The sequence below is a fragment of the Dromiciops gliroides genome, chromosome 4 (genome assembly GCF_019393635.1).
Source record: "Dromiciops gliroides isolate mDroGli1 chromosome 4, mDroGli1.pri, whole genome shotgun sequence".
Classification (NCBI taxonomy): domain Eukaryota; kingdom Metazoa; phylum Chordata; class Mammalia; order Microbiotheria; family Microbiotheriidae; genus Dromiciops; species Dromiciops gliroides.
The window spans coordinates 79812408-79833502 of NC_057864.1; the positions used below are offsets into that span (position 1 = coordinate 79812408).

General features: G+C 36.5%; 1 protein-coding gene across 1 annotated transcript in view; it reads left to right on the forward strand.

The window, feature by feature from the left end:
- The window catches only part of HMCN1 (hemicentin 1), a 517054-nt gene that overhangs the window by 440751 nt on the left and 55208 nt on the right, over positions 1 to 21095 (forward strand). The window contains 7 exon segments of the mRNA XM_044003022.1: positions 2094 to 2363; positions 4684 to 4874; positions 7647 to 7860; positions 14047 to 14181; positions 16413 to 16603; positions 18749 to 18830; positions 19837 to 20106. Coding sequence (XP_043858957.1) covers positions 2094 to 2363; positions 4684 to 4874; positions 7647 to 7860; positions 14047 to 14181; positions 16413 to 16603; positions 18749 to 18830; positions 19837 to 20106 — 1353 coding nt within the window.

The window sequence follows — 21095 nt, forward strand, 5'->3', positions numbered from 1 at the left end:
ATACAGCATGAAACATTTCATTTTTTTCTTACATCATTTTATAAAGTAGGGAAGAAGCAGGTGATATCACCATTGTACATGTTAGAAACTGGAAAAATCACATCATCTTTGGAATATATTTGAGCCTCGACAGTTAGTGCAAGGTAATTGTGTCCATCTCCATTATAGTATAGAGTATATACTGAAGGGTTTTTTCAGTTTTAGTATAGAAGACATTTTAAATTATTATTAAAAGAATTTTCATTTCAAATTTTTCTTGGACAGTTCTTGGGCCTGTCATCCTTACTTTTGAATGAAATTGAGCATTTTCAAGTAAGGCCATTTATAAGACACCAGAACATGCAGGCAATTCAGACAATTCAGTGAAATATTTTTTAAAGCCGAACTAATAGTTACATTTCAAACAAAAAAATCATTTGATTAATTACATTTAATTAAGATACTTAAAAATTTTGTAACTTTTTTCCTTCCCTTTGGATTATGGCAATCTAGAAGAAAGCTGAAGTTTTAAATTACTAGAGCCTCTTAGTTTAATGGTTAGCCGACATTAAAATGAAATTATTTTTATATCATATAGGCATTTAGAGAGCCTTTTTAATCAACTTTTTAAAGTACAAAATAAAACTAGAAATGGATCCTGAACTACTTAATTTGTATTTGCTTATTGTAGCCCCAATGTTTAGCACAGTGCTTCACACTTAATACATATATTCTTGCTGACTGACTGATTTTAGTATAATTCTTATGAAAAATTTCTCAAGTATTATAGGTCTCATTTGTCTAGTAATTATAAATCCAATTTTCTTTAGTGGTTCTTTTAGTTTCTTATTACTCTTGAATAATTATTAATGAAGGTAAAATTATTTGACAAAAATAAGAATTCATTAGGTTTTATGGAAAATGAAGTAAAATTTGAGCATTTTTCTCATTTTCATTAACATGTTTAATTTTTAAGTTTTGTATTTAGTTTAGTCAAATTTATCAGTCAATAATGCAAAGATAAGCAGAGCTTGTTTTGCATCTGAGACATATCACGTTCTGTATAGAAATCTTTATAGATATATGTTCAAACATTATGATTATAAAATAAATTACAGTGCATAAATTAAAGTTTCTAACTAGTTAATTCATAGGGAGTTAATTGTGAATATTAAGTTCTCCTACAATAGTATTATAAAGCACTTTAGGGAAAGTCAAAACTTCCATGGGGGTAAAAAACACCATAGGTCATTTCCCTCATGGTCCACTGATTTATAAACCCTCCACAGATATATTTTTTCCATCATTCTCTTGTTAAATATTTAATGTAATATTGTAAAAAGCACTATACTAAGTAGTATGGGTTAAGTATTTTAAAATGCCCCTACCCTTCAGAAGCTTACAGTAAAGTTAGGAAATATGCAAAAGTTAGACATATGCAAAAATAACTGTAATAAAGGGAACCATGTAGTATTTAGGTAGTATGAGTGTTCCCAACAGAAAGTAAGTACTTTGGAAATTCAGATGGAAGGGGAGAGTTATTTCTAAGTGAGGTGAACAGGGAAGTGTTCCACCATGGAGGAGGTGGAATTTGATTTGATTCTTGAAGGATAGGTAGAGGAAGACCACAGGGGAAAGAGAGATGGATAAGACATTATTGTAAGGAAAGGTATTTGGGGAGATGAAAAGTTTTCTTCTATTCAAATCTCCAAGTAGTTGGGTTGGGGTTTTTTGCATCCTATGTAAATGCAAAGGACTTGATACAGATGTTAAAGTTAATATTTTTACCAAGCTGTAGAATAAAATTTGTAAATCATCAGTGGTATATGCACATATGCTATTCTCTGAGTTAATACATTGTAGATTATATATTTATAATATTTTCTTTAAAAAGCTTAGTGGAACTTATTTGCTGATCTAAAGTAAATCAATTTTGATGTTGGAACAAAATAATAATAGCTCACATGTATATGGCACTTTAAAATTTGCAAAAAAAATAAACTTTGTACATTATCTCACTTGATTTGCTCAAATGAAATAAATATGCAAATAAACAAAATACAAAATGTTTATTTATTATTTTGTTCAAAATGAGGCTTAACTGTATCTTTTAGTTCCTCCAGTCATTCGTTCCCATCAAAAGGAATATGTCATTTCTGTGGATAAGCCTGTCACTCTGTTGTGTGAGGCAGAGGGCTACCCTCCTCCTGACATCACCTGGCATAAAGATGGGCATGAAGTGACAGAATCAGTTCGTCAGCGAATCCTCAGCTCTGGGGCCTTACAAATTGCATTTGCTCAGCCTGATGACACAGGGCAGTATACATGCATGGCAGCAAATGTGGCAGGATCACATAGCTCAAGCACCAGCCTCACTGTCCATGGTAAGCTGTATTAAAATGAAATTGCTTTAGGCTGATTCATTTTCATGACACAGAGCAACATAATAATTAATATTTTAAAAACCTGAAGTCAAATTATTGAGTGTGCACAGGGAAGGATGGGTGGAGCATTTGTAGATCAATTTGTTCTTAGTTACCAAGTATTTGTAAGTTTGTGAGAGAAATAATTTAGTTCTTGAGTCCTCAGATTTTTTTTCAGTTTCCCTACCCTACCCCCACTTCAATATGAAAGGAAATAATATTCTGTAGTTTACCATGCATATGCACACAAGAAATAAAGAAATTAATTAACTTCAGTAAAATAATATAGCAGTTTACCAAATATTTCTTGTACATCCTTGGCAGGTTTCTCATACAACCTAGGAGAATTCACACCCCAGGTTGGGAACCCCTGATTTGTTAAAAAATGGATGTTATACTATCAGTCATTTTCCAAATTATGTTTATATAAGATGTCTTTGGGAACAAATAGGTGGTGCAGTGGATAGCGCACCAGAAGTCCAGAAGACCTGAGTTCAAATGTGTCCTTCCTTACTAGATGTGTGACCAAGTACAAGTCACTTAACCCTGTTTGTCTTAGTTCCTCATCTATAAAATGAGCTGGAGAAAGAAAGGGAAAACCATTCTAGTATCTCTGCTAAGAAAACTCCACCGATTCCAAAGTTTTTGAGCAAGTATAAAAGGTTATTCATATTTAATCTAATTCCTTTAGAAATAACATCAGTGCTCAGGTTGCAAGGGTACTACTTTGCTATTGTAAGAATTAAATCTGCCTTCTTCAATACTTTCTAAGATAATTAAATCTAAGTTCAAATAAGATAGTAAATAAGAAACAGTGAGTAAATGACTTAATATTATGATTCACAAACAAATGGAGCCAATGTTAATATTCTTCTAGCTGTGTAAATATAAAAGTTGAACTTCAATGTCTTGATCTGATTGTATTTGCATGTAGTGGAATAACTGAATGGAATACATTTGAAATATGATAACAATATGGTATTTTTTCCTTAGCATTTTTATGAAATGCAATATGTATTCGGTAAATGCTTCATCATAATTTTTATCAGTTATTCCTAGCAGTAATTCTATGACACAGATCCTGCATTAATAATTTACATAGAATTTATTTTTAGTACATTAAGGAGATAGGAATTGAGAAAAATCAAGAAACAATTCAGTTGATGGAATTATTTATTACATTTGAAATTTGTTGAACACAAACTTACGAATTGAAATATGGACAAAGAAAAATTTATGAATGTGTTAGCTGTTCTTCCATGCAATGAACATTAGCATATTTTTAGGTTTTTATATACTCGGCAAAGAAGGAAAGCGCTCAGAGATATAGTGCTGGAGGGACTTTGTTGCTCTTAGTCTAAGTCTCTCATTTTATGATGAGGAAGTTAAGGAACTTGCCCCATACCACCAAGATGGTAAATGGCAAAGCCAGCAGCATTTGAACCCAAGTGCTGTGATCCCACCAACATCCAGTATCCTTTCCAATACAATGCAATTGAGATCACTACCAGTACCAGCTCTACCTATGCCAACTAAATAATAAATCCATCAAAGTATTAAAATACTTCAATACTAAAAGAATCCACGATTTCATCCATAAGGGTACTTCTACCAACATAGACCGCAAACCCCCCCTATGACTTGGCAGGTGATTTTTTAATACTTACTGTTGTTGAAAATTGTATTGCAGCTGATCCGACAATAAGCCTGTCTAGATGCTCATGTAACTGAGGGATAGTCAGCTACCAGTGGAGTGTGACTTGCCAGAGCTTGTGGTCTTCTGGCAAAGCCTTCAGGAACCCAGAGTTAGCAGCACACAACAAAGAGGCATTTAAGGAAGAATTTTGTAGAAGATCTGGTATGCATGCGATAGAAAATGAAAATCAGGACTCTCTTCCAGTGATAGGAATTTGATCCTTTCAAAAGATTACTTTGTAAAGGTGTAATAAAAATTCGACCTATTTTCTACTAAGATGGCACCCACAATGAAATGTAGAGATTTTTTAACCTTGGAACAGAAATAAGTTATTATGAAGCCAAATGTAAGCATATTTTGGTTATTAGTAAAAGTGGCATCATGACCTATTTTTCTTTCCATCTAGAATATCTCCTGTTTCTGTCCTTTGTAAATAGCAAAAAGAGATGCAAGTTAGGTAATGATGTTTCAAGAAGCACAAGCAAAAGTGTCCTATAGTACATTCTTTTTATTGTTAGTTTATGGTGTGAATTCAGAGATCAAACGGAAATTCTCAAATGACCATGTTTCTTTATTTTTTTATAGTACCACCTAGAATCCGCACCACAGAGGTACAGTACACGGTCAATGAGAATTCACAAGCTATTCTACCATGTGTGGCTGATGGAATTCCTACTCCAGCAATAAACTGGAAGAAAGACAACATTCTTTTAACTGACTTATTGGGAAAATACACAGCCGAACCATATGGAGAACTCATTTTAGAAAATGCTGTTGTAAGTTTAAAAAACCTTAACAGACTGTCAAAGTGCCTTCATACTTTTACTCAACCTGGAAGTGTGTTTTGGCCATGAAAATAACTGACCTTTGTGCCCAAGTTTGATTTTCATATAAATCCAGGGTTTTTGTGGGGAATTCTGTCATTCTGTAAGTCAGGGATTGATTACACAAAGAATTAGAAGGCTATAAGAATAGCCTGAGTATGGTAGGTATCATTTTTAGGACTACATATACCTCGAATGCTATAATTTTTTAATGTTATTTGTGATCTTTTCCAAAAGAGCTGATGTAAATCAAACACCCGAGTTTTGTAAGCTAAAATGTTTAATTATGCCGTGGATATTTGTCAAGTTAAACTGAACCAAACAGAATTGAGATTCAAAGCACACAACTGAAACAGCAGAGGAAATAGGCCCTACTTGCCTACAAACACAGCTGTCTTATGGTCTAAAGATTGCAGTTTAATAACTTACTTTCTGCCAAATGTTTGTCATTTCAGTACTATATTTGTCATGATCAGTGATAACAAATATTTATAGAATGCTTAATATTTACTGGGTATAAAAACAGTCTAAGACATAATCTTTGCCATTAGGAAGTTTACAGTTTAATTGAGTAGAGAAGGCATATACATAAAAAGATATACCACTATATTGGTATATCTTATAAATGCCAAATAAAGATACAGACAATAATTCAACTCAACAAATAGCTATATGGTCTATACCAAATATTACCCTCAGAATACAAAGACAAGAATGAAATTGTACCTGTCTTCAGGAAACTTACATTCTACTGAAAGAAAGTAATCTATACATATGGGAAATGGAATATAAAGTGATTTTGGGGGGAGAGGATACTAACAATAGGGGAGTCATTAAACACTAATTTGGGGGGGTAGCACTTGAATAGAGGCTTGAAGGGAGTTAGGAGTTCTAAGAGGGAGAAGTAAGGAGAGAGATCGTTTGAGAACTGGGAGAGAGCCTGTGAAAAGACTTGTGATCTTGGGCAAATAGATCACTTAACATCTGGGTCTCAGTTTCTTCATCTGTAAGATGAGGGGGTTGTATTAGGAGGACTCTAAGGTGTTTTCCAACTCTAAATCCATGTTCCTGTGATACCATGGAAGTGGGAGATGGAAGGGCATTTGTGAACAACAAAGAGGCCAGTTTGGCTGAAACACAGAATGCAAAGGGAGTAGCATGAAGTAAGCCTAGAAAGATAGGTGGGAGTCAGATTATAAAGGGCTTTATATGCCAAGCAAGTGAGTTTGTATTTTGTCCTAGAGGCACCAACAATCCTCTGAAGTTTCTTAAGCAGGGCAGTGAATTGGGCAGCTGTGTGAAGGATAAATTCAAGAGGAGAGAGACTGAACTAAAGGAAAACAAATAGAAGACTATGGCAATAATTCAATATAAAGTTAACAAAGGTCTGAACCAGGGTGATATCCATGTGAGTGAAGAAGAGACAGATCCAAGAGCTATCTTGGAGACAGAAAAAAAAAACCCCACTGATTAAGACGGGGAAAGGTAAAAGAAGAGCCAAGGATCAATTCCAGGTTGTGATGGAAGCATAGAGGTGCCTTCAAAAGAAATAGGAGAATTAGATGGAAGATGGAATTCAGGGGAAAAGATAACGAGTTGTTTTGGTTATGTTGAGTTTGAGATGCCCTTAGGACATTCAGGTAGAGATTTCTAGAAGGCATTTAGGGATATAGTAGTGAAGCTCAGGAGAGAGATGAGCTAACTATATAAATGGGGTTTTCATCTGGCTAAAGATTTTAACTGAACCCAAAGGAGCCAAGATCAACAAAAAAGGTGATAAAACTGTAGGGGACACCCATGCATAAAAGGTGAGGCCTGGATGATCATCCAGAAAATGAAACTGATGGAAATCTGTTGAAGAGAATCCAGGAGGGAGGGATGTTCAAGTTGCAAATTCCTCAGAAAATTTAAAAAGGATGAGGGCTGGTAAAAGTCCTATAAAGGCAGTGGAAGTGGTTGTAGTAAATACATTTTTTTTTTCTTTTAGTGTTTCACATTCAGAAAAATCTGTTTTCTTTAAGGCCTAAGTTTTCACTCAGAGAGCTACTTCACAGAATTATTTAATAAATGTAGCCCATTATAACTATGCATGACCCTTAAAAATATCTATTGTTTGGCAAAGACCCACATTTCAATTTTATTTCTTCTCCACTAGTCAGTGGGATGCATCTGATAAATTTTTCATTCTTTCTCTCAACCACTTTAAAATCTTTTGGCTTGCAGTTCCCACCTTAGAATTCTAACATGAGAAGAAATGGGAGGGCTCTTAGAGAGCTCAGTCTAAAATCCTCCTCTATTTTAGTAACTGCATTTATTCACATTTGCCTTCTTGGAATCATTTCCCACTCCCCTTTTTCTTCTCGCTGTTCCAGAATTCAACCTTCACCTAAAAATCTAATGCACTGACTGCTAGGAGTCTCAGAATATTCAGGTTCCCCAGTTTTTTTGTATAGATACTATAAAGAATCATCCTTAGGTGTTTACTGTATATAGAAGAGTTTTATAAGACAGAATTATTTCTGTAGTTCTATATAAAGTCTTCTGGTCTGTATTTTTCTTAATCATTTTTTCACTAAATAGTAATTTTTAGGGACAAAAACGATGATCATCAATAAACTTGTCAAATAAACTTGTAGGAATTTCAGTTGCTTTATAACTAGGTATACAATGCCACAGAAGAGTCAGGAGTTTGAAATACTGTGCTGCTTTTTTTTTTTCTACAAGCCTGAAGACTCTGGTAGCTATACCTGTATCGCCAACAATGCAGCAGGTGAGGACACGCACACCATCAGCCTGACTGTTTATGTTCTACCCACATTTACGGAACTTCCTGGAGACATATCTTTAAATAAAGGAGATGAGCTCAGGTTGAGCTGCAGAGCCACTGGCCTTCCACTGCCCAAGCTGACGTGGACGTTTAACAACAATATTATCCCAGGTAAATGTCATTATTCTCAAAAAAAAAAGGAAGAGGAAGAAAAGAAACTTTCATCTTATCATCTGACGGTATATTACTCAGACTTCTCTATACCTCTTTCCACCCTAATTTACGAATATAGGAAATGAGAACTGAAAGACATGGTTTCACAAAATTCAGTGCAACGACTTTACTGGGACAGTAAGGTATGGGACTGGTCTCAGAGTTTTAAAATCTACTTCTGACACATTAACTGTATGGCTCCAGACAAGTGAGATCAAGGGCCCCCAGAAAACTCTTTCAGACTTTAGTTTGCAAAAAAGGGACCAATAAGCATTGGGAAATAAATTCCTCCCTGAGATTTTTCCTCTGATGATATAACAGGTTCAGAAAACAAAACAAAAGTGAGCAGTGCTTCAGAATTAACAAAGGGCATGTTTTTGTTAAAGAACTATGTAAATATGTTTCACTCCAGCCTGCTGCTTAATCAACATCTTAGCTTTTGATGACACATGAACAACACTACTTTATATTTAAAACTCTTTAGTTTTTGATGATGTATGAACAACACTTTAATGTTTGGAACTTTTTTTACCTTGTGAAAATTATATTGCATTTCAATGCCATGAAGATAACTCTCCATCTGAAGAAAAAAAAAACAATTGAAACACTGTTTTGTCACTGACCTTTACAAGTTTACCCTTTCTTGATGTCAAAGAGTATGTCTGAAAAAAATAACTCTGGGGAATTAATCCTGTCACTGAGGATGTCATAGATAATATTCATGTTTCAGTTAGGAATAAAGCTGGATGGTTTCTTTATGGCTTTTAAGGCCTTTTACAACTCTATCTTTCGAACCTCATTATACATACCTCCCTCCCTGCATGCTACAGTTCAGCCAAATTGCTTTTCTTTCTGTTCCTTAAACACAGCATTTTGTCTCCCATCTCCATTTTTGCCCTGGCCATCCCGCATGCCTGTTATGCACTCCTTCCTCAGTTCCACCTCATCAAATCCTTCGGTCCCTTCAAGATGAATCTACATGAAGTCTTTCTTTATCCAAATTACTATTGCCTTCCATCCTGGTTGCCTTGCATTTAACTACTTTGCACTTATTTTATATTTTTGTATACATTTTGAAATAACCTATCGCTTTCCCAAAAATATAATTTAAATTCCTTGAAAACAGTGATTGTTTCATTTTTTGTTTTGCATCTCCTATGCCTAGTGTAGTGCTTGGCATAGGATAAGTGCTGATTGATCAAACGAGTCAACAACCATGTGTTAAGCACTGGGGTGTTTACTTCTAGCTCAATCCAAAACACGTAATTACTCCACAAATATCTGTGTCATCATTGAGAATGCAGAGTAAATATAGCCCCAAATATTATACAATAAATGATCGTGTTGTTATAAAACTGGTACTTAATCTTTCTCTTTTCAAATCTGCCAAATTATTTTAATTAAAATGGGAGCTTCTGTCATGTCTCTCATTTAAACGGGGGAAAAGAAGAGTTTTGAGATAAAGATAAAGTTGGAAATTTCACATGTCAGTCAATAAGCATAAAAGTGCCTACTATGTGACAGACACCATACTAAGTGCAGGGGATGCAAAAAGAAGCAAAAAAAAAGATTCCTACCTTCAAGGAGCTCACCATCTAATGAGGAAAGAACAAACACACAAATATGTACAAAGCAGCTATATACAAGATAAATAAATAATTAAAAGAAGGAAGACATTAAAATTAAGAGAGGTCGAGAAATGCTTTTTGCAGAGGATGGGATTTTAGTTGGGACTTGAAGGAAGTCAGAAAGGCCAGGAGGCAGAGATGAGGAGAAAGAACATTCCAGGCATGGGAGACTGCCAGAGGAAGAAAGCCAGTGTCACTGGATCAAAGAGTAAATGGCTGGGAGTAAGGTATAAGTTTGGTTTCTTTTGTTTTGTTTTGTTGGGGTTTTGGGGGGGGGGGCAATGAGGGTTAAGTGACTTGCCCAGGGTCACACATCTAGTAAGTGTCAAGCATCTGAGGTCAGATTTGAACTCAGGTCCTCCTGAATCCAGGGCCAGTGCTTTATGCACTGCTCCACCTAGCTGCCCCCTGGGAGTTAGGTATAAGAATACTGGAAAGTTAGGAGGGGACCCAGGTTATGAAGGGCTTTGAACACTACTGGGAGACACTGGAGTTTGAGTAGTGGAGTAATATGGTTGGACCTGCACTTTAGGAAAATCCCTTGAGTGGCTGGATTGAGGAGAGATTGGTTTGGGGAGAGACTAGAAGTACAGCATTTTAAAGTCCCCAAGTATGAGAGCAGGTGTTGCTCAATCTATTCACTTTGCATGACTTACTCTTCCACTTTACTTCAGCTAAACCTATACATGTGTGGCTAATTAAGTATTCCCTAATTAAGTCACTAGCCCACTCACCACAGTGACTCTTCCAAACCTTTTCTTCCATTCTCAAGCTTCCTACAGTATCCCCTCTCCCCAACCAATCACACTTCATCAAAAAAAAAAAATTAAAGCTCTCTGTCTTCTCTCCTGATCCTCATCCCAAATACCTTCTGCCACTATCTCTTCCTTTATCCATCTTACATAAAGAGATGACCCTTCTTGCCAAAGCAAACCCCTCCACATGCACAAGTGATCCTTTTCCGTCTTTATCTTCAAAATCTCCATCTACTGGTACCTTCCCTGCTACCTACAACCATGCCTCTGTCTACACCATACTAAAAAAAGTCACTCGATCCATTCATCCCCACCAGCTATTGTTCCAGATACTTCTTCCCTTTTATAGCTAAACTTCTTGAGAAGGCTGTTTAGAATGGGTATTTCTGCTTCCTTTCCTCTCACTCTCTTCTTACTCTTTTTTTTTTAATGTTTTTTGGTGAGGCAATTGGGGTTAAGTGACTTGCCCAGGGTCACACAGCTTGTAAGTGTTAAGTGTCTGAGGCCGGATTCGAACTCAGGTACTCCTGAATCCAGGGCCAGTGCTTTCTCCACTGCGCCATCTAGCTGCCCCTCTCTTCTTACTCTTAACTCTACAGTCTGGCTTCCAACCTCATCCTTCAACCCATATTGCTTTCTCCACAGTTACTAATATTCTCTTAATTGTCAAATCTAACGGCTTTTTTTCAATCCTCATCTTTCTCGACCTCCCTGCAGCCTTTGACATTGTTGATTATCATGTTCTTCTTGATACTCTCTGTGTTTTCCTGACACTACTCTCTCTTGAATCTCTTCCTATCTGACCCCTCCTCGGTCTTTTTTGCTATATCCTCATCCAAGTCATGCCCACAAAATATAGGCCACAGGGTTCTGTTCTTGGGCCCTCTTCTCTCTCTATACTATTTTACTTGATGATATCAACAACTGCCATAGGTTCAATTGTCATCTCCATGTTGATCTTACCCTCTCCAGTCTCCCATCTCCAACTACCTCTGACATACATCTTGTATTTAATACCCCGTAGACCTCTTAAACTCAACATGTTCAAAAATTAACTCATTATCTTTTCCCTCAAATCTTCTCCCCTTCCAAACTTTCCTGTTACTGTTTAGGGTACTGTTGTTATTCTCCCAGTCACCCAGGCTTGCAACCTACGTGTCATCCTTGACTCCTTGGTATCTCTCAGCCTCCATATCCAATGCACTGTCATAGCAATGCACCTTCATAACATCTCTGACTTATTCCTCCCTTTTCTCTTCTAGTACTGCCACCACTCTGGTGCAGGTCATTATCACCTCACTCTTGTAGTATTATAATACTTCATGGGGGCAGCTAGGTGGCGCAGTGGATAAAGCACTGGCCCTGGATTCAGGAGGACTTGAGTTCAAATCTGACCTCAGACACTTGACACTTACTAGCTGTGTGACCCTGGGCAAGTCACTTAACCCCCATTCCCCTGCAAAAAACAACAACAACAACAACAACAAAACAATACTTCAGAAGTATTGCTGCAGTTATTTGGTCTCCCTGCCATAAATCTCTCCCCACTCCATCCCATTGTTTAATCAGCTGTGAAAGTGATATTCCTAAAGTGCATGTCTGACCATGTCATCACCATAACCAACACAATAAACTCCAATGGCTCCCTCTTACTTCTAGGACATTAACAATCCTCTGTTGAGCATTCAAAGACCTTTATAACCTAGCCCCCACTTTTCCAGTATTCTAACATTTTATAAATTCATATTCTCCCCTCGCCCTCTGCAATTCAAGAGCGACCTCTTTGCTTTTCCTTGAACAAGGCATTCCATCTCCAGACTCCAGGCACTTCCTTGCCTAACATGCTCTGCCTTCTCCTCTCAGGCATCATGGATTCTTTCAAGTCCCTCCTAAAATCCTACCTTCTCCAGGAAGTTTTTTCCAATCCCCTTTAATGTTCATACCTTCCCTCTTTTGATTATTTCCAATTTATCCTGTATATAGTTTGTACACAATTGTTTGCGTGTTATCTCACCCATTAGATTATGAACTCCCTGTGAGCAAGGACTTTTTTTTAACCTTTCTTTGTATCTGCAACATTTAGCACAGTACCTGGCACATATTAGGTGCTTATCGAATGCTTATTGACTGATTGATATAGAGTGAAGTGAACAGAATCAGGTGAACAATTTATACAATAACTAAAACATTAGAAGGAAAAAACAACTTTGGAATACTTAAAACTCTGATCAAAGCAATGATCCAACCATATGCCTAGAGAATCTGTGATTCAAGTGGGATATCTATCCCCAATGGAGACACTATGGACTCAAGATGAAAAAGAGACAATTGTTTAGGAAAGGGGTTTTGCATGGATTTGTTTTACTTGATTATGCTTATTTGTTAAAAGGGGCAGCCAGGTGGCATAGTAGATAAAGCACCAGCCCAGGATTCAGGAGGACCCGAGTTCAAATATGACCTTACACACTTGACACTTACTAAATGTGTTACCCTGGGCAAATCACTTATCCCTCATTGCCCTGAAAAAATAAAAAATAAATATTTGTTACAAGAGTGTTTTCCCCTGTGTTTTTGAACTGAGGAACAGGATAAGTTTGGAGCCAAAGTAGGATTAGTAAGAGTGATAAAGAAATAAACGAAAATATCTTTAAACTGAACAGGAAAAAGTGGAAGTTCAGAAGGAAACCAAGTTTTGAAAATAACATTTAAAAAAAATAAATGGTATACAATAGAAATTCTTGTTTCCATATACATCCTTTTTGTTATTCTGTGTATATGGAAATTTCCTTTTTTTGGTGTTTAAGTTTATGATAAGAAAATTAAATAATAAAAAAGAAGCAAAGAAAAGGGATAGGAACTTGACCTGAGATGTCATTGATAAAACTCCTGAATAAGGAAACTCCCTCCACCATTGCAGATTGGCACCTTTCTATAACTTAGAGGCTTGGAAAATTGTCTAATGCACTATTTGCCCATAGTCACACAGCCAGTATATGTCAGAGGCAGGATTTGAAGTCTGACCTTCTTGGCTTTCAAGCCAGGTCTCTAAATTCTGATGAAATAATGTACCTTAGTCAGCTTTTAGAGAAATTCCAGGTACAAAAAGTATACTGTGAAGGCATAATTTTTGCCAATGGTGTTACTTTGTATTCTAGAAGCTTCTCTCTTCCTCTTGCTTTTGTTGGGTTTTTGGTTTTGTTTTTGTTTTGTTTTTGTTTTGTTTTGGGGTTTGGGGCTCCATAAATAAGGCAATTAGGTGGCCCAGTGCATAGAGTATTGGAACTGGAAAAAGGCCTACTTTAATTCAGGCCTCAGATACTTACTAGTTGTGTGATCTTGGACAAGTCATTTTGCCTCTTTCTGCCTTGGATTCCTCATCTATAAAATGGGGATAATAATAACACCTACCTCCAAGAGCTGTTTTGAGGACCAAATGAGATAATATTGGTAAAGTGCATTCTAAAGAAGTATATGGGTGGCAGCTAGGTGATGCAGTAGATAAAGCACCAGCCCTAGATTCAGGAAGACTGGAGTTCAAATTTGGCCTCAGACTCTTGACACTTACTAGCTGTGTGACCTTGGGCAAGTCACTTAGCCCTCAAGGCCAACCCCCCCCCCCACAAAAAGTATATGAATGCCAGTTAGAATTATACATCTAACCATAGATCTACAGTACATTTAGCTTTCATAAATACTTGCTCAAGTATTTATTTGTAATTTTTGCAGATACATTTGTTCAATTTCTTAATTTCTCTCCTCAGCACAGTTTGACAGTATAAATGGACACAGCGAACTCGTTATTGAGAGAGTATCGAAAGATGACTCTGGGACTTATGTATGTACAGCAGAAAACAAAGTTGGTTTTGTCAAGGCTATTGGATTTGTTTATGTGAAAGGTAGGTGTAAGTACTATATAGGTACTATGTATTACCTTTCAAATGAGCATTTTATATTTTACTTTCACATTATTTATCAGAGTTCTCCACTTATGAGTCATCATGGTGTTGCCATGATAGTGGTGGGTTCTCAAGGCCTGTGACAGCAGTGCTCAAAGTCTAACAGATACCACAACTGACATGACAATAGGCATTTGGAAGCTATCTGTTGGGTATCTATTAAACAATGGCAGAAGTAATTAGCTTTAAGGACGCAGTGTTTTTATATACACACACACACACACATGTGGATGGGTGGGTGAATAAATCTGAATTTGTCTTATCCCCTTTTGGTTTGCAAATTAAACCTAGTCAGAAGACTGAGTTATTTTCTTCCTTCATATCAATACTATGTTTTCTTTATGTTAAAATGCAAAGGTAGAATCATTTATTATAAATGTTCAAGGGAAAAAGAAAATTAGTGAACGTCATAACATTTATACATTTAAACATTCACTAATTTTCTTTTTCTCTTGAACATTTATAATAAATGATTCTACCTTTGCATTTTAACATAAAGAAAACATTATTATTGATATATATAAAAAAAACTGTGAGGGCCAAAATTTGATATACGGAGTGTTATTAGGGTGATTCGCCTTAGTATTGGGGTCCCGGAAACATGAGGGACTTTTTTAGGTTTAATCTCCCCTTTGAACTTTCCTTTTTATATATTTCTCCCAGGCTAATAAGAAAAGGAGCCTCTGAGCTTTAGTTCATAAAGGATCAGGTTTTATTACTTGGGAATTAATTAAACCACAAAGGTGAAACCAATTAAGGAAATAAGGAAGTAGATATACAGTTGGTCTTAACTCTAAGCTTAGCCCATGCAATCCCAGAGCGTTCCCAATTAAGCTAGTTCAAAGAAATTTAGGGTTTTCCTTCATAAAACTCACCAAACCCCGGTCAGTCTACAGTTACTCAGCAGTCACCTGAAACAGAGCAAAACATGTGCCTCCGCCAGGTCCAGTACACCACCAGACTGCTTGCCAGGCCCAAAGAGCTCAAACTTTTGAACACATCCCTCCTACTGGAAGTTCCCTCCCTTCCAGTCGAGTTCAGTTTTTCCTCCCCCAAAAGGGGAAGTCCTTCAAAAGCTCCTCAGTAGCATGTGCAATCTCAGGGTGGGCCAGGTGTGGCCCCTCCCAAATGATTCAGCTAAAACTTTCAATATTAATCTTTACCACAAATAATTTTTACATATATATATATATATATATATATATATGTGTATATATATATATATATATATATATATATTCCTTTATACTCTACTTGCCATATCATCCAAGTCTGGTTCCCTATCCCTTCTTTATGATAATGGTAAACATTTATATAGCACTTTCATATTTTCAAAAGTCTCTACTTATTTTATTTGATCCTCATAACAACCCTGGGAGATAGGTACTGTTAGTATCTCCATTTACAGATGAGAAAGCTAAGGTAGACAGAAAGATGTTAAGTGATTTACCCAGGGTCACACAGGTAATAAATGTCCTAAGTAGAATTGGAACTCAGATTTCCCTAAATCCTAGTTCGGCATTCTAGCCCCTATGCCACCTAGCTAAATCTGGGTGATTATAATTAGCAAATATATAATATCTTTCACTGTGAAGCTAAAGACTTTTTTCTTCTGCTTGATGGATTTAGATACACAACTTTTGTGAATGGCTCTTAAAGTATTGTGTCCATTCTTGAATCTTCCATGCTCAGAGATGCTAGTTCATTAAAAGATCCCACTAACTAGAGTGGTAACTGCACTGTGTGAAGCCTACAATAATATTGTTAATTTGTTTATCCACCCACTTTTATTTCATAGCTCTATGTGCTTTAGAGACAAAATAAGATTAAGCGTTTGGACCTCAAATAGCAACACAATATGTAAGCAGATTATTTACTACCTATGTTATATAGCCTTTTTTTTTTACAAAGTAGAAAATCAAAATGCATGTTTGTCAATGATATAGTTAATTTTATTTTTAGCTATTCACCATCTGAAAGATCCAGGAGGCTCCTAAAGTTTATTTTTTTTAGCTGGACAGGCTGCTTATATTGAACAAGAAAATTGAACAATGAACAACATAACTGTCAAATCACTGCTTACTTTGTATTGGGTAGACATTGCCTAGAATTCTTTTTCTTTGCATTTAGCTTTCAAATATTTGTCTCACGTTCATGTATCTTCCTCTCAGAACCTCCAGTTTTCAAAGGGGACTATCATTCTAACTGGATTGAGCCCCTTGGAGGTAACGTGATCCTGAACTGTGAAGTTAAAGGTGATCCACCACCAACAATACAGTGGAGTAGAAGTGGCGTTGGAGTGCACATAAGCAACAGGATCCGACAGCTCAGCAATGGTTCTTTGGCCATCTATGGCACTGTAGTAAGTTACACTGATGCTTATTTGTGGGGACTAAAACAGTTATAGGCAGATCTCAGCCAGTTATTAAGTAGGTACTGAATTAGAAACCTTCTCTTAAGTGCTTAAATCATGAAATATGAACCAACGATGTGTTATAGGAAAAAAGAACAACTTGAAGTATTCCAAATGTTATGTTCAACTTCATTAAGCAAATAAAAGATCATGGGATCAGTCTGCAGCTTTGAGACTCATTCACTAAAAGCCCACTCCATGCCAGACACTGTGCTAAGCTCTGGCTATGCAAAGAAAAGTAAAAAACACTCTTTTCCTCAAGGAGCTCACAATCTAATGAGGGAAAGACAACACATAAAAAAGAAGCTTAAGGGAGTCTGGGAGGCTACTGGCACAGGAGCATGATTAAATCCAAATGAGTACAGCTGGGTGGGAAATGAAGAGATGGTTGGCCTGAACACTCTGCTTAAATGGATGCATGATCTGGGTGGAGCTCTTGGCTCTCTTCCCTGGAGTATCAGAGGGAAGGAGGAGTCCCAGGGATAGTGACTAGGTGTGAGTTTCAAGGTTGATGTGACCTTACAGGATGTTGCCCAGTGATACAGGTTTTAATATAGGATAGGGGTTTTTTTAAATTATTTAGGCTATCTAAAGACTTTTAACATAAATTCAGCTATTCAAAAAAGGAAGTTCAAAATGACCACTTTAAATTCTTCCACTCCTAGTACCAGTTCTATGGTCCACTTCTAGCAAATTCTCTGTTTAAATTTGTTGGTTCACGTTTCACAAAGCACGTCAGATATTTTCAAGGACTAATTTTCTTAAATATGTATTTGATTAAAATAAGTGTTGCTGATCACCACATTCAATGATCTTTCCTCAGTCTTTATTATCTAACTTTTCTGGTATTTCTGATCACTCTATTCCTTCTTGAAATTATCCTTTAATTTGTTTTCCTTTAGCATTTCTATGTAAAAAGGAACATTTACCTAAAGGTTTAGCTTTAGTCCTTTGCTGTTATTTTTCTCCATCTTCTCTGTCAAAAGGTTTTATCCATGCCCATTACCTCTCTGCAATTTCTAAAGTTATCTTCAGTCTTAATGTGTCTCCTAAGTACCTACACTGTATTTGCTATAGCTTGTTTGAGCTTTTTAAATAATCATCTCTCCACCAACACCTTCATCATCATGTCCACATTTAATCTTATCTTCCTCCCTCATAAGAACTTCCCTAATTCTCTTAAGGCTTGAAAACTCAGAATTATTTGGGATTCTTTCCTCTTTTGTTGTGCCCACAGAATCCTGTCGATGTTTCTTTCAAATTATCTTTCACACCCATTCCTTCCTTTCTGTTTCCACTGCCACTGTATGCAGGCCCTTATTACCCCGCTCTAAGAAAATTTCAGTAGCCTCCTATTCTCCTGTTTCCCCACCTCTTTTCTCTTTACTTTCCCATTAATCTTGGACCTCACTAGCATATTAATCCTCCCAAACCTTCCCTCTGTTTATGTCACTCATTTTCTCAAAACACTTCTTGTGATTCAATTGACTCTATGATCCAAGTCTTCTTTCTTTAGCCTCTACTCTAGGCTTTCCCAAACTTAACTGAACCTACCTTTCTGGACTTTTTGCCTACCATTTTCTTTAACTATTAATCTTGTACCCATCCTGAGTGCTTAGTAAAATATGTTCTCTTTATTTGATGAAAGTATTTTTAAGGTAGTGTTGAAGTAGCCTCTTTAACTAGTAATATATTCTTCTCTAGCAAGTGAATACCATGTATTTTGCTGGGTTTTCTGTTTAAGAACAACATATTCCATGAGAAAGCTGTTATTTTTTCTCTCTCTCTCTTTTTTTGGGGGTGGGGCAATGAGGGTTAAGTGACTTGCCCAGGGTCACACAGCTAGGAAGTGTCAAGTGTCTGAGGCCAGATTTGAACTCAGGTCCTCCTGAGTCCAGAGCTGGTGTTTTATCCACTGTGCCACCTAGCTGCCCCGAAAGCTGTTGTTTTTTAATGGGTCTGAGAAAGTTTTGTACTTTCCAAAACCAAATTGAAGCCTTTTTGCTTCTCTTAAATGTTCTCATGAATACTAATATGTCATGAAAAAGTGATGACATAGAGCTCATATCTTTGCAAAACCCTTTCTCTCCTTAGAACGAAGATGCAGGTGACTATAAATGCATAGCTACAAATGATGCTGGTGTGGTGGAGCGCAGCATGACTTTAACACTTCAGAGTAAGACACAGAACTAAATATCAGTCATACCAAGAAACGTTATCTAGGATTTTCCTGCTTCTTTAGCCAAACGTTGTCTTTGATGTTGACCACTAGAGTGTGTTTAAATTAGCAAAGTAAAAAAAAAAATCTTGATCATTTCTAAATGATCCTTTTAAAACCTAATATCTGTGTTTAGCCTCATGTGTGCCATAACAGGCAGAGAGCTGGATCTAGAGTTAGAAAACAGGGGTTCAGATGTTGACCCTACCACTTGGTGCCTGTACAGCTTTAGACAAGTCAATGCATCACTCTAGGCCTTACTTTCCTCATAAGATGAGGGGGTTGAACTAGATTATTATTCTAGCTCTAAACCCTATGATACATGAGAAAGTGAGCCATAATTTATTTGTCTTTATCTCCCATAATTATGGGACATTGCTGAGCACATAGTAAGGATTCAATAAATTCTTGTTCAATTTCATTGAATTGCATTTGCTAAACTGAACTGCATTGAGTGACAGAAAATACTTTTCATTTAAAGGTTAATGTTATAGTTTGAGTCAAAGAATGCATTATCATTGTGCTGTATCCATTATAAATTATTAATAAAGGATAATTCTATTTATATTATAGTTATTTAGGTATATTGCCTAAAAATTATCAAAGTGAGAGAAGGTAATATTTACCTAGAAAAGCAAGGGTGTGTAACTTAAGAGTGTATATTCCATTTTTTATATAATTGGCTGAAGTTTTCATTTGTTTAAAGAATACTTAAAGGAGAAAAAAAGATCACGAGTTATTGTCATAAGACAGAAAAGCTACGCTTGCATCAGCGGGCAAGTGGTAGCAAAAGTATTTTTGAGGGTTAGTTAGCATACATATGTGTGTTTTTATAATATCTAAGCTGACAGTCTTCTTTCCAAATGTTGCTATATCATTTTTATTCTATGCCGAGGTGAAATTTTGATTTTCTTGTTAAAATAAGGTGTGCTCAAGCTTAAAATCTCTATGCATTTCTCATCAGGTCCTCCCGTTATCACGGTTGAGCCAATGGAGACTATTAGCAATGCTGGCAGCACAATTGTGCTGAACTGCCAAGCCATTGGAGAGCCTCCACCAACCATTGAATGGTCTCGACAAGGACGTCCCCTCTCCTGGGACGATCGAGTTACCCTACTGTCCAACAACTCCTTGAGGATCGCTGCAGCTCAGAAAGAAGATACCTCTGATTATGAATGTGTAGCTAGAAACCTGATGGGATCCGTTCTTGTCAGAGTACCAGTCACTGTGCAGGGTAAATAACCAAAAAACTGAATATTAGGTTATAAATGCTAAGGAAATTTAAATCCTATAGGAGAGTGAAAATCCTGACTTGTTTTCTTTTTACTTAAAGCACTTTTTAGATTTCAGTAGAATAATAAAACCCTAAAATATTAGAACAGAACAATAATCTTAGATACCATCTGAATCATTTCCCTCCTTTTATAATATGAGGAAAATCTGGCCATAGAGAACAGTACCAGCTGGCATTTACAAAGTGCTTTGTACACAGGACCTCACTTACCATTCACAACCACCCTGCGACGTAGGTACTCCAGGTATTAATATCTCTGTTTTACAGATGCAGAAACTGGGGCTCAAAAACAATTAAATGACTTATCCAAAGTCACACAGCTAGTAAGTATCAGAGGCAAAATTCAAGACCCAGATCTTCCTCTGCCTTTAAGATGATCATGCCATCTACTAGTGACTTACCCAAAGTTAGTGTCATAAGAACTAGTTAGTATTAAGGTCACCTACCTTTCAGTTCTATACCTTTTCTGCCTCTCTATGAGAACATGATAGGTTTAATATTATGGGTATACAGTTTCATAAACTCAGAGTTCAGTATATAATTCATATCTATACAAGGCTAAAGTAACATTTAGAAACTCAAAATAAATTTATTTTTGCCATATAGTATCAATTCAATGAATGTCATCTTCTGAAATCTATCCAATAATTTCACTCTTTAGTACAATGTTTTGTATTCAAATTGGTCTTAACTGATAGGCAGGGAGTCAGATTCACAGACCAACATTTTTTTAAAAATTAACCTTCTCTGGGCAGCTAGGTGGCGCAGTGGATAAAGCACCAGCCCTGGATTCAGGAGTACCTGAGTTCAAATTCAGCCTCAGACACTTGACACTTACTAGCTGTGTGACCCTGGGCAAGTCACTTAACCCCCATTGCCCTGAAAAAAAAAGTTTAACCTTCTCAATAATCCTATCAAAGAAAGACAAA